The 15,236-nt window shown below is 48.3% G+C and overlaps 1 protein-coding gene across 1 annotated transcript in view; it reads right to left on the bottom strand.

The window, feature by feature from the left end:
• The window catches only part of ACSF2 (acyl-CoA synthetase family member 2), a 168,672-nt gene that overhangs the window by 89,000 nt on the left and 64,436 nt on the right, over window positions 1–15,236 (bottom strand). Inside the window, exons 4-5 of the mRNA XM_073588044.1 lie at window positions 10,322–10,375; window positions 9,059–9,177 (exon numbers count right to left, since the gene is read on the bottom strand). Coding sequence (XP_073444145.1) covers window positions 9,059–9,177; window positions 10,322–10,375 — 173 coding nt within the window. The remainder of the gene's footprint in view (window positions 1–9,058; window positions 9,178–10,321; window positions 10,376–15,236) is intronic.

Genomic DNA, 15,236 nt, shown 5'->3' with positions numbered 1-15,236 from the left:
TGCCCTTCTGGGCCAAAAGGGGGCAACAACAATAATTCTTGCCCTGTTTGTGCTAACCTTTCTCACTACCAGTGACAATAGTGCTAAGGGGGGGAAAGCAAAAGCTAGCTTGAAGTTCCACCTGATCAGGAAGGAATCCACCGCCAGTGGTTGTTCCCTGGGGTTGAGAAAACGGAACCGTTTCACCTTTCTGTTCCTATTGGTGGCGAAGAGGTCTATGTCCGGACAACCCCACATCTGCACAATCTGCTTGAAGATGGAACCATTCAGTATCCACTCTCCCTGCCTGGGTAGGTAGCAGCTTAAAAAGTCTGCTCTGATGTTTTCTCTTCTTCTCATGTGAAGAGCAGTCAGTGATAGAAAATGGGTCTCTGCTACATGAAACAATCAATCCACTACCTCCATTAACAGTCTGGACTGGGTTCCCCTTGGTGGTTGATGTAGGCCACCGTCAACTGATTGTTGGAGAGGATCCGGACACTGATCATCATGTAGGGAAATAAGGAGCCTTTTAATAGCTAGCTCCACCGCCATCAGTTCCTTCAAGTTAGATGAGCTATAGAGCTGTTCTCTCCAAATTCCCTGGACCGAGAAAGGGTTACCATGAACCTGTCCAGTGGGATCGAAAGAAACTCCAACGTCAACCCTGATGTTATCAGGCTACGAACTCAAACCACTATTGGATATTTCAATCCAGGCAGGGTAGAAGGCTGACAGCCTAAAGCCTACCTGGGCCGACAGTCACCTGTGGTGGTTTTTTATGTTCCCAAACAGGAACCTTTCCTTCTTCTATCATGCCAATTGGCTCGGTCCCTGGAAGGCTTTCCACGGCTAAATTTTCACCTACTGAAGGGACACCTGAAGGAGGGAACCAATAGACTGGGAAACTTCTTGTCGTCCCCAGCTTTCTCCAGAAGCTCGTGTAGGACCGGCCCAAACAGGTACTCCCCCTCGCATGGAATAGCACAAAGTTTAGACATGGCCTGAATATCCCCGGTCAAGCATTTCAGCAACAACGCTCTCAGGGCTGCATGTGAGAGGGCCGCAGCTTTTGCTGCCAACCTGACAGAGTCCGCTGAGGCATCTGATAAGAACGCTGCGGCACCCTGTATCATTGGTAATGACTAGGGACGATAGAATAGCTTCAGATAAAAGCTTATATGAAGAGCTATAGCACTATAATCAGTTGTTTGGCGCCACAGGTGCATATGTCGCGGCTCTGAGACAGTTACAACACATGCATGGAGAGCCCAACAAACAGGCTCGACATCGGGTCGTCAAAAGGATCCCTCCTTTTAGGAAACTTTCCTCTTTGGTCTTTTCCACTCTTGGCGTATGAGAGACTGGATTTTATTATTCAAGAGGAAGGACCTGCGCTTCCTCTGGTCCAGTCCCCCAAACATGACCTCCTGAACAGACTGCTCAGGCTTTGTCTCTACAATCCCCATAGTATTTCTTACAGCTTTCATCAATTTATCCACCTGGTCTATGGGGAAACAGAAGTGGCCAGAGTTGTCTTCTGAAGAAGAAGACGCTGATGAAGATCACCCGGAAGAATCCTCACCCCTGACAAAGTCACTGGAAGTGTCCAATCCCGGGAACCTAGTCTTCCTTCTTTTTTCCTTCCCCCTATGGGTCTCTCCTTGGGAAAAGGACATCATGGATGCCTTTACTTCAGTCCTAATAATTTCCCTTAGACTTTAAGCAAAATTAGGTGTCTACTGTATGCTGGATACATGACTGACACAACCTCTTTACATAAGAGTCCGGCAAGGGGGACCTACACAGTGCACACTCCTTAGGTATTGCTTTCACTGCACACTTCTTTCCCTGGCAGGATCAGGAGAAAAAACAAGGGGAAGACTACATCACCGAGTTAACTTTCACGAAGATCACTTACCAGTGAGAATGAAATGAATAGGTACCGAATTACGAGGGGGAAGCATCTCAGCTGAAGGATCTTCCCTGGAGGCTGCTGAATCGTCCACTCTGCTGGAGCTCTCTGACTGCACCTCTCTGCAGAATCCAGACTCTCATTTACACGGCCACTTCCCATACTGACAGAGGGTTGTCGCCTTGATGCCCAAGGCTTCTGACCGAGCTGCTGCTGTATAGGATGTACCTGTTCTTGCTGCTCGCATGACTTCATCCTTTCAGAAAAAGATCAGGCCAAGAAGCAAGGAGGTCTGTACAGGTGCCCTTTTTTAAACGCTGTGCACATCCCCAACCGATACCTCCGGATATCCGGGCCAGCAGGTCACCTGGTCTTTGGCGCCATCTTGGAGATCCCTTCCCCAGAGCTCACCAGCCACGCCCCCCCAAACCCATCACCAGAGCCCGTCCCAGACGCATCACCAGGACCGGATGCGTCAAGCGTCACAGCCCCGGAAACACCCCCAGGCATTCCCGAATAAGTCACCAGGAGTCCCCGGGCCGCCAGCATGTCATCCAGGCCACGCCACGCCGGAGACACCGCTGGCAAGCTCCAGGGCATACTCACCTGTCTTCCAGTGCTGACCATCCAGAGCTGGTAATCCTCCCCGGACTCCGCTCCACCTGCTCCGCTCACTACCGTGCGGTGCACCCTGGACCCACTGTGGCGCTTCCAGGGACCCTGTACTGACCGAGGCAGACCCGCTGGCTGAACCGACTGGCCTGGCCTGGGAATCCAACAAATTCTCACAGGTATGTCTGAAGAGGTTCACCCGTCAATGACTGGAAACCAACTGATGCGTGGGAGAGGTGCCGCTCTTTTATGTCTGTAGGTCTCCTATCCAGTGGCGTAGCAACTGTTTGTGGCGCCCGGGGCGGTCGAAAAATTTGCCGCCCCTTTGGTCGATGATAATCCGGAAGCATCAGGAGAGCCCACACTACACTCAAAGATCTAATTTTTAGTCTGCTACTAACTCTGCTGTTATTATTTCTACATTTCTAGACTTTCATCTTCTTGCAGTTCTCTCTCTATATATATATATGTATGTATTAGCTTGATGATGCTGGATGAAGACCTAATGGCTTTTTTTAATAATAATTTTTAATAATGTGACAGAAAAAAACAGAAAATATATGGGGAGGAGATGTACGAGGACACGTATATGGGGGGATGTACGAGGACACGTATAGGGGGGGGATGTACGAGGACACGTATAGGGGGGGGATGTACGAGGACACGTATAGGGGGAGATGTACGAGGACACGTATAGGGGGAGATGTACGAGGACACGTATATATGGATATGTGGGATGTACGAGGACACGTATATATGGGGGGGATGTACGAGGACACGTATAGGGGGATGTACGAGGACACGTATATATGGGGGGATGTACGAGAACACTTATATGGGGGATGATTATTGTATTAGGACACCTGTGGTGTGATGTCTATGTGGCATGTGACAGCTGTCTGTGGCTTCTCCCGTACAGATGTTGGTGGTGCATTCTCCGGTAATGGCCGCGGTGCACCCAGCAGCCTCTCCCACAAATCGCCCCCATACCATGCTCCCCAGTATCCCACCTCACCCCGTGCAGTACTGTCCTACCCTTTTCCTCTCGCTCCCAGCCGGGGCAGCAGCACCGCCATATTCTTTCCTCCTCCCGGGAGCATCAATAGGGCGGAGCCTCTGCAGCTGCTACGGTGCCAGGTCGGGACAGAAAACCTAGGAAAGCAGAGCTGCTGCTGTGCTGACACATGCGCAGAGTGTACACACACAGGTGTATACACACACACAGACACACACACACACAGGCATACACACACACAGGTGTATACACAGACACAGGCATACACACACACAGGTGTATACACAGACACACACACAGGCATACACACACACACATAGGTGTATATACACAGACACACACACACAGGCGTACACACACACAGGTGTATACACACACACACACAGACACACACACACAGGCATACACAAACACAGGTCTACACACACATAGGTGGATACACACACAGGTGTACACACACACAGGTGTATACATACACACACATAGGTGGATACACACACACAGGTGTACACACACACACATAGGTGTACATACACACACATAGGTGGATACACACACACGGGCGTACACACACACACACACAGGTGTATACACACACACACAGGCATACACACACACATAGGTGTATATACACAGACACACACACACAGGCGTACACACACACAGGTGTATACACACACACACACACAGACACAGACACACACACACAGGCGTACACACACACACACAGACACACACACACAGGCATACACAAACACAGGTGTACACACACATAGGTGGATACACACACAGGTGTATACATACACACACATAGGTGGATACACACACACATAGGTGTACATACACACACATAGGTGGATACACACACACGGGCGTACACACACACACACACACAGGTGTATACACACACACACACAGGTGTATACACACACACACACAGGCATACACAAACACAGGCATACACACACACATAGGTGTATATACACAGACACACACACAGGCGTACACACACACACACACAGACACACACACACACAGGTGTACACACACACACATAGGTGGATACACACACAGGTGTACACACACACACACACACAGGTGTACACACACACAGGTGTATACATACACAGGTGTATACATACACACACAGACATACACACAGGTGTACATACACACACACACACAGGTGTACATACACACACACATAAGTGTACATACACACACACACACAGGTGTACATACACACACACATAAGTGTACATACACACACACACATAAGTGTACATACACACACACACACGTGTACATACACACACACACACAGGTGTACATACACACACACATAAGTGTACATACACACACACACATAAGTGTACATACACACACACACACGTGTACATACACACACACACACAGGCGTACATACACACACACACACAGGTGTACATACACACACACACACAGGTGTACATACACACACACACACACACACACACACACATAAGTGTACATACACACACACACACATAAGTGTACATACACACACACACACAGGTGTACATACACACACACACAGGTGTACATACACACACACACACAGGTGTACATACACACACACACACACACATAAGTGTACATACACACACACACACATAGGTGTACATACACACACACACACATAAGTGTACATACACACACACACACAGTGTGGCTGCATGCACAGATCCTTTCGCTGCTGCACATGGTGAGACACAGGCAGCGGTGTTGGTGGCACATAACTGCACACAATGGAGGCAGACACACACCCAGCGCAGCCTGTGATGAGGATGACAGCTGCCTGCACACAGGGCCGCCGGGGGCAGCCGCAGACCACCTTACCCCAGCCCCGCACTCACCAGCTCACTGCTTGGCTCTTCCTAACATGGCTCCTTGTGTGCATCACATTCCTGGCAGTCGCGACCATCCCACCATGACAGTCCTCCAGTGCAGCGGGGCTGACGTTAGCACTGCCTCTGCCCAGCGCAGCGCTTCTCACTGAGGGTCCAGGCGGAGAGGAGGGAGAAGCTGCTAGGTAGCAGGGGTACAGAGACTCCCGATAGGCGGAGGAGAAGGATGGAGGAAGGGTGGGAAGAGGCTGCATTACATTACCCCCTCACTGCACAGCCCCGCAGGCCGAAATGTACAGTCAGTGAGTCCAGGCTCCGCGCTTCTCCCACAGAGAAGAGGAATTGCTTCTGCTGCCGCGCCGCCCCCACACACGTGCCGCCTGGGGCGGACCGCCCCCCCCACGCTACGCCACTGCTCCTATCCTTGAAGAGCGTCTCTCGTGGTGCTGTCATGGGAGACCGAATAAAAAAACTAATTATTCTAATCAGTCAAAACAATAAAACTACTACAGATAATATCTCACAAGGAAGCGAGTGAACAGACAGTTCCTAAAGTTGATGGGTTAAAAGTAGGAAAAATGGAAGCGTAAAGCCCCCTGTACACCTTAGATGGTTAGGCGTTTGGCAGACAGCAACCTCACCTCATTCTCTCATACATAGGAGCGCACACTCGGAGAAAGCACTATAAATCAATGTATTGATTTGGCCTCCAAATTCTCTAGATCAAGAATCTAGGGGGTGTACAAGCCCGATCCAAGCTGCACCTCACACATCACAGGACTAAAGATCTGCTACGAACGTCTTGGTGCCAGATAGGACATGACACTTACAGAGGTCTTGTGTCCATGCTTCAATTGATTAGAGTAGTTATGGTGGCATGAGGGGGACCTACAAAATATTAGGCAGTTTGTTTTTTATGTTATTACTGATCAGGGCATATATTACATGTATAAAAAAAAAAAAAAAAAACAGCATTCAGTATAAGATTTAGACTCAATTTCAACAATTTTTAAGATGTTACCCTGTACTGTTCAATTGCTGCACAGTTTTAGTGCACATAATTTTGGGAATTTATCTTGTGTATAGGGCACTCAGTTTTAGGGTAAGTTTTATGGCTACATGGACCAGATCAACCGGGTTTTCGTAAACTCTACTTAGACCCCAGCATTGTACCCTAAATAGTGCCTGCTCCCAGGGGTGAACACGAATGCATTTGCTGACCATTGTTATTCTATGGGGACATTCACATAAAAAAATCGTTGCATGCCCTAGTTTGATCTGATATTCGGATCGCACTAATCCCTTTAAGTCAATAGAAGTGGACTTCTATCAATTGAATCGCAAGTAAGGCTAGTTTCACACTAGCGCTTTTGAGCGCAGCGACGGCCTGCGCACGGCCGCCGCTAAGCCCCGCCGCGCCTCCACCGGTAGCTCCGCCTACCGGCGCATGACGCTGCATGCGTCCTGCGTCCCCTATCTTTATCACTGGGGGCGCAGGCCGTGCGCAGTATGCGTTTGGCGGCGCATGCGCCTTTTTGACGGTGCAACCAAACTGCAGCAGGTTGCGTTTGGCGCAGGTCAGCGCACCGTCAAAAAGGCGCATGCGCCGCCAAACGCATATTGCGCACGGCCTGCGCCCCCAGTGATAAAGATAGGGGACGCAGGACGCATGCAGCGTCATGCGCCGGTAGGCGGAGCTACCGGCGGAGGCACGACAGGGGACGGGGCTTAGCGGCGGCCGTGCGCAAGCCGTCGCTGCGCTCAAAAACGCTAGTGTGAAACTAGCCTTAGACAGCTGAACTTGATCACCTTGAGAAAGTGCAAAATTAAAACTGCAGATCATGGAAAGACTGGGCACCTGGACTACAAGGCCATTTGTGTACTATGACTGACAGTAAATATTTTAAGGATGCAGCTGGACTGGTACTGTATGGATGATATGTGTCACCAATTATTTAGACTCGGTGATGTGAACCCCGGAAAAGGAAGCTCCAGCACCATTAATGCTGAGAGGGTTCTTTAAGGAGCCGAATACTGGGTGGGGGTATTAGGAGAAGCTAGGAGAGTTGTGAGAGACTGGCTGCTCCTATATCTCCAATCAAAGCTTTGTAGCCCTTTTAAAAGGCAGCTGAGCTGTCTCAGATATTATCAGGGAAGTGAAGGTGGAAAAACCTATATTGTGTTGGCCAGTCTTGTTCTGAAGACTGACTAGGTACAAGTGTACCACGGCAGCTATTCTACAGGTGCGACACGGCAGCAATTCTACAGGTGCGACACGGCAGCAATTCTACAGGTGCGACACGGCAGCAATTCTACAGGTGCGACAAGGCAGCAATTCTACAGGTGCGACAAGGCAGCAATTCTACAGGTGCGACACGGCAGCAATTCTACAGGTGCGACACGGCAGCAATTCTACAGGTGCGACACGGCAGCAATTCTACAGGTGCGACACGGCAGCAATTCTACAGGTGCACCACGGCAGCAATTCTCCAAGTGCACCACGGCAGCAATTCTCCAAGTGCACCACGGCAGCAATTCTCCAAGTGCACCACGGCAGCAATTCTACAAGTGCACCACGGCAGCAATTCTCCAAGTGCACCACGGCAGCAATTCTACAAGTGCACCACGGCAGCAATTCTACAAGTGCACCACGGCAGCAATTCTACAAGTGCACCACGGCAGCAATTCTACAAGTGCACCACGGCAGCAATTCTACAAGTGCACCACGGCAGCAATTCTACAAGTGCACCACGGCAGCAATTCTACAAGTGCACCACGGCAGCAATTCTACAAGTGCACCACGGCAGCAATTCTACAAGTGCACCACGGCAGCAATTCTCCAAGTGCACCACGGCAGCAATTCTCCAAGTGCACCACGGCAGCAATTCTACAAGTGCACCACGGCAGCAATTCTACAAGTGCACCACGGCAGCAATTCTACAAGTGCACCACGGCAGCAATTCTACAAGTGCACCACGGCAGCAATTCTACAAGTGCACCACGGCAGCAATTCTACAAGTGCACCACGGCAGCAATTCTACAAGTGCACCACGGCAGCATATGTTTCACCTCTGAATATTTTTTTTTTTTTTTTTTAAATATGTTCAAAAATTTAATTTTGGTCTGAATGATGTCCATTTAAAAACCAGACCTCACATGAACTTACTCAGACCGATGTCAGCCTAGGTGCTAGTAACCTAAGGTCCGTGACAGAAATCGCAGCATACTCTAGTCTGGTTCAATTCAAATGTGTGCACAGAAATAGCAGGCAGCTCCTACACCCATCTACTATGCGACCAGGCACATGGAGCCAGTTATGTCTGCAATTTGCAGACGTGACAGGTCTAAAATTCTGCGGCTGCGTGAACGTAGCCTTTGGCCGGGATCACACGTGCGAGGAATACGGCCGAGTCTCGCATGGTAATACCCGGCACTGCTGTCAGCACACTGGAGCAGAGCGTGCGGCTCCATTTATTTCTATGCAGCCGCACGCTCCGCTCCTGAGTGCCGGCGCCAGAGCTTGGTTTTAACCTGCGAGACTCGGCCGTATCTCGCTGTGTGTGATCCCGGCCTTTCTGTGATAGTCTGAGGTTACACATACCAGGCAGAAGTGGCTCCTGGAGGACAGAAATGCACACTACGGCCACTTACGTCTTGCTCTTGATTCCTCCAGCTGGAGAATTTTCTATCTCTGGACAAATGTGTTTCAAAAGTTCATAATATCGCTGCGTTTTAAACTCTGATGGGAACACAAGGGCAGAACAGCCGACCTGCAGAGTCAGAATACATGGGCCATTTAGTACAATTATGTGATTCACTTAATAGTTTATTTTACCATTGCAAAGTTTTGATTAAATAATCAATTCTTTTTACATAGTAAACTACTAATAAACATAAATAAGAAGATACAAGAGAATACGGCATCCAGGCCGTTGTTGGTAAAAATGAACTCTATTGTAACTACCTGTTGCTGCCCTGCTTGGGGCAACCTCGCTCGGAGAAGTCCTACAAGAGGGACAAGCTGCCAGTCTTTCAGCTATGAACATACAAGGTACTTATAAAGTGTATGGAAACCTTGACGTACCATCACAAGCTTTTACATACCTCGCTTCATTTAATTGGCACAGGTCCAGGGTTGCAATGAATATACTGTATGTCTTAAAGAGCATCTGTCATCGGGTCAAGAGTGATCAGTTCTTGATGTTATTTTATTCCCGCTGTCCCTGCATTATTTTTGTTTTTATCATCTGCCATATGGTCCCAGAGATATGGGCATTTTTCTTTTAGTGTGGATTTTTATAGCTTTTTACCAAGGCGGTGTGGTTCACAGGGTAATAATGCAGAGTAAAGATCATAAAAAATTAGCACCAAATAAAAATAACACATTTCTGGACCCTTAAGAAAAATGAAGTACTCAGGAGTCTGGAACAGTGGGAATAACGTAGGAGCAAAGGCTGGTCATTTTTAACCCAGCGATAGGTCCTCCTTAAGCTACATTCATAGCCCTTTTGAATGTCAGTAGCTGAGCTCCAATACTGTGGGAAGGACATTTATTTTTTTTCCCAGTACAGTATTTGGTACAAGGATGACACTTGCCAAAATGTGAAGGACCAGTGCAGGCTCTATGCAGATATTGAGTAACAAAAAAATAAATGCTGGGGGACTTCAGCTCTGAGGTTTGCAGAACTGTGAATGCATTGCATGTCTATCTGTAAAATGGTGTCCAAACAATGCATACTGCATGCGGGCTTATCTTAAAAGTGGGAGGTGAAGAGTCCTCACAACAGCAAAAAAAAAATAAAAATGCTTTATGCTTATTAATTCAGTATGTGCACAATTACCAAAATCTGAAAAACTTCATGAACAATTTTGCACAAGTCCCTCAATTTTAAAGGGTTGTTCTATAAGGCCTACCTTCCTCATCACATACTCCAGCTCATTTGCTTGGTACGCTGGATTCACAGACACCTGGAAAAGGCAGAAAAAGGAGAGATACAGCTAAGGCATATGAATGGATTTCCATCAGTGTAATATTTAGTTCAGCTATTTACCTTCATTAACACAAATTTGTTTTTCAAAAAGAAGCACGCCATTCCTTTTAAAAGCCTTATAATATTATATATAGTATAATAGTATACATACCCCCGCCCATCATATGCTTCCTGACTGACCCCATACCAATTATGCCAGAATGCAGGACATTCGTTTCCTTCCTTAGCCAACTTATCTGCTTCTGTTCCGACCCCAACTGTAGAGATCGGCAAAGAAAGATGAAAGCTACATTTAATTGGGTATTCCCTGGCCTCTCACCTGTAAGTCCCATTTAGTGGAATTGGGAGCAGGACCATGGAGGAGAGAAGCATGTTGGATAATAGGAGCACTGTAGCTACACAGCGCTATGGCTGACACAGTGTTACCAAACTGGGAGATTTGTTTGGACACTTGTAGGAGTAATTCACTTTCTGGAATTATTTTATTGGATATACTGTATTATAGGAAATCCATTGTGCCGAGCAGTAATAGTGTGAGAATACTGTGCTTAGCTGGTTGTTTCTGTGGGTTAATCCCTTAAATAATAATGATACGGCCATACAGGTCTAGTACAAAGACAAAACTAATACCTGCTTTGTTTTAATCCAATGTGCCAAATGTGGAGAAATCAAGCTTTGATATCTGGAAATGCATTGGGGGCATGTCATTGTACTTGCAAGCTAATCTCCATATACAGTGGTGAAAGTAAGTATCTGATATGCTGCCGACTTTGCAACTTTTCCCACCTACAAATAATGGAGAGGTCTGTAATTGTTATTGTAGGTACACTTCAACTAGGAGCGACAAAATCCAAATAAAAAAAAAACAAAATCACATTATGTTATTTTTACGTAATTAATTAGTATTTTATTGCATGAAATAAGTATTTGATACAATAGAAAAACAGAACTTAATATCTGGTACAGAAACCTTTCTTTGCAATTACAGACATTTCCTGTTGTTCTTGACCAAGCTTGCACACACTGCAGCAGGGATTATGGCCCACTCCTCCATACAGATCTTCTCCAGAGTCCAGATCTTTCAGGTTTTGGAGCGGTTGCTGGGCAGCATGGAGTTTCTCCCTCCAAAGATTTTCTATTGGGTTCAGTTCTGGAGACTGACTAGGCCACTGCAGGAGCTTGAAAATAGAATTAGACTTACCGGTAATTCGGTTTCTAGGAACCTTCCACGACAGCCACCTTGGAGGTTGTCTCCCCGCCCCTATAGGGGACAGGAACACAAAGAGGTTAAATAGCCCTCCCCTTCCTGCTACCTCAGTGTTTTTTCTGACATACTAGCATGAATAGTTACCACCAGTAGAGCAGGAATCATCAGGCAAACATATCATATAGGGAGGGAAATTAGTGCTGTCGTGGAAGGTTCCTAGAAACCGAATTACCGGTAAGTGTAATTCTATTTTCTCTAGTCACCTTCCACGACAGCCATCTTGGAGTCATGCCAACGTTAATTTTTCTAGGGAGGGACTACGGCTTGCAAGACGCGTCTGCCGAACGTCAGATTGAAATCCAGTCTATAGTGCCTAGTAAAGGTGTGCACAGAGGACCAGGTGGCAGCTCTGCATATCTGCTCCGAAGATGTATTTCCCCTCGCTGATCGACTGATCGAGTGGAGTGGGCTGTTAACGACTCAGGAGGAGAGAGATGTCTTGCAGAATATGCCAGAGAGATGGACTGCTTGATCCAGCCCGCTATCGTGTTCTTTGCCGCTTTCTTCCCTTTGTTTCTTCCCGAATACTGGAGGAACAGGTTCTGATCGATTCTCCAATCCCTGGTTGCCTCGAGGTAGCGGAGAACTACCCTGCGAACGTCCAGGGTATGAAACCTTCCCTCCTTTGGATTAGAAGGATTTGGGCAAAATGAGGGCAACACGATATCCTGGCTTCTATGAAAGTCTGACACCACCTTGGGCAAAAAGGAGGGGTCTAGACGTAGTATTATACTGTCTGGATTGAGTAGGAGGTAAGGTTCCTGTACTGATAGGGCCTGTAGCTCCCCCACCTGTCTAGCCGATGTGATTGCCACCAGAAACAGTGTTTTGAGTGTAAGAATCTTTAATGAGATTTCTGACAGGGGCTCAAACGGGGCCTGTGTCAGGCTCTTGAGTACTAAATTAAGATCCCAGGGGGGAACCCGATTAGGGAGTGAAGGGCGAATCCTGCCTGCCGCTACCATGAATCGCTTGACCCAGCGATGTCTGGCTAGGTCTTGGTCAAAAAAGAACTAAGGGCAGATACCTGTACTTTCAATGTACTTGGAGTAAGGCCTAGATCTAACCCTTTCTGCAGGAAGTCAAGTATTTGGGCAATATTTTGATGGGAGGGGTCAGGGGCCCCAGGAGCAAAATTTTTTCCATATTTTGCCATAAATTGCATTCGTCACCGGCTTTCTGCTTTTTTGAAGGGTCCGAATTACCTCATCCGACAACCCTTTAGCCTTCAGAATATTGGCTTCAATAACCAAGCTGCCGGACGCAGCTTGGTCGGGTTCGGGTGTAGTAAGGGACCCTGAAACAGGAGGTCGGTCCTTTGGGGTAGAAGCAAGGGACCCTCTTGGGCCATGTCCAACAGAGCGCTGTACCAGCTCCACCCTGGCCACATGGGAGCCACTAGGATTGTTGTGACTCCGTCTGCTCTTATCTTTTGTAACGTTCTTGCCAGCATCGGGATTGGGGGAAAAGCATAGGCCAGTCTGAAGACCCATGGATGGGCAAATGCATCCGTCTCCTGGGCTCCGTACGTGGGACTGAGGGAGAAATAAGTCGCTGCTTTTGCATTCTGCGCATTCGCGAACAGGTCGACTTCTGGGTCTCCCCATCTTGATGCTAGGGTCTGGAAGACCTCCTGGTTCAGACACCATTCTCCTGGATGGACGTCCTTCCTGCTCAAGAAGTCTTCTTTGATGTTTTCCGACCCCTTCAGGTGTACTGCGAAAATGGATAACAGGTGCTTCTCTGCCCAGAGGAAGATTCTTGTTGCTACTTTAGACTGGCATACTTTGTGCCCCCTTGGTGTCTGAGATATGCCACCGTGGTCACGTTGTCGGAGTATATCCGAACATGATGGTTCTTGACCAGGGCTGATGCGGCTTTCAGTGACTCTTCCACCGCCGTCAACTCCCTTAGGTTTGAAGATCCGGATCTTATGTTCTGGGGCCACTGCCCCTGAAAGTACGAGTCCTCGACCACAGCTCCCCAGCCCCTCAGGCTGGCATCGGTACATAGCACTTTCAGAGGAAGTTGATCCCAACTTACTCCTCGTTTCAGGTTTCGGTAACTCAGCCACCACCAAAGAGATGCTTTTACATGTCCTGGAAGCAGAACCTTTTTTGATAGGTTGTTCGGATACTTCCTCGCGTTCATCAGGACATATGATTGGAGGACTCGTGTATGAGCTTGTGCCCAGGACACCACCTGAATGCACGCCGTCAGGGAACCCAGGATGGCCATGGCGTCCCTCAATGTTGGCGCCCTTTGGTCTCTGAACTCGATTATTTTTTGCCGAAGGTCTTTTTGCCGATCTTCGTTAAGAAAGGAGGTTCTTTTCTCCAAATCCAAGAGGATCCCCAGGAATTTCCTACTCGGGGAAGGATAGAGGGCCGCCTTCTGGAGATTCGGTATCCACCCTAGGCCTTCCAGTATCTGTAGGGTTCTTGATACATCCTGGTTCAGCCGGGTTACTGATGGTGCGACGATCAGCAGATCGTCTAGATACGGCACCATACATAGCTCCTGAAGCCGGATAGAGATGACTGCTTCCCTCATGATCTTTGTGAATACCCTTGGTGCTGGGGATACCCCAAACGGCAGTGCATTGAACTGGAGGTGGCTGATTCCTCGGTCGTGGGAGACTGCAAACCTCAGAAACTTCCGGTGGTCTGGATGAATGGGCACGTGGTAATAAGCGTCCCTTAGATCTATCGTAGCCATTTGCCAGTTTTGCCCAATGAGCGGGATCGCTGACTTCACCGATTCCATCTTGAACCTTCTGTACTTGATGAAGTGGTTCAGGGGCTTTAGGTTTATTATGAGCCTGTGTTTTCCTGAGGGTTTTTTTTTTTTTTTATCAGGAACAAGCGAGAATAATGTCCCCTGCCCTCTTCTTGTGGAGGTACATATGAGACCACTTCTTCCCATAGGAGTTCTTCTATCTGACGGACCACTATTTTCTGCAGACTTGGGGACTGTGTCGGGGTAATTCTTAGGGCGTTTGGAGGGGGGGTGTTCGAACTCCAGCTTCAGCCCATATTGTATAGTGTGCAGGACCCCCTGGTTCAAGGTCGTGGCCTGCCATTGGGCGAGAAACTGTGTGAGTCGACCCCCTACCCGGGAGTCACTGCTTCTCCGGGGGCTGCTGCTGTTGGGTAAAGGAAGAAACATCCTTGTGCCCCCCTTTCGGGTAGCTCCATCGACCCGTCTTGCCCTTTCCCCTGAATGGCCTCTGGGAGGTCTGCTTTCTTGAGGGATGAAAAAACCGCCTTTTGGTGGATTTCTGTTCGATTTATTCTTGTCTGAGGCCTTCTCCAGGATATCATCTAGGACCCGCCCAAACACATGGTGTCCCTGGAAGGGGATAGCACACAGTTTTGTCTTGGAGGTGATATCACCCCCCATGACTTCAGCCACAAGGCTCTCCTGGCCGAGTTTGAAAGGACAAGTGACCTTGCTGCTACCCGTACCGTTTCTCCTGAGGCATCAGCCAAATACCCTGCTGCCTTCTGGAGGATTGATAGGGAGTCTAGGATTTCCTCTCTTGGAGTGCCCCCCGATAGGTGATCTTCCA

The sequence above is a fragment of the Dendrobates tinctorius genome, unplaced genomic scaffold, assembly GCF_039654945.1.
Source record: "Dendrobates tinctorius isolate UK_male_01 unplaced genomic scaffold, ASM3965494v1 ptg000103l, whole genome shotgun sequence".
In the NCBI taxonomy this organism is placed as follows: domain Eukaryota; kingdom Metazoa; phylum Chordata; class Amphibia; order Anura; family Dendrobatidae; genus Dendrobates; species Dendrobates tinctorius.
Note: the sequence above shows the minus strand (reverse complement) of the source record. Positions and strands in the feature narration are given on the sequence as shown.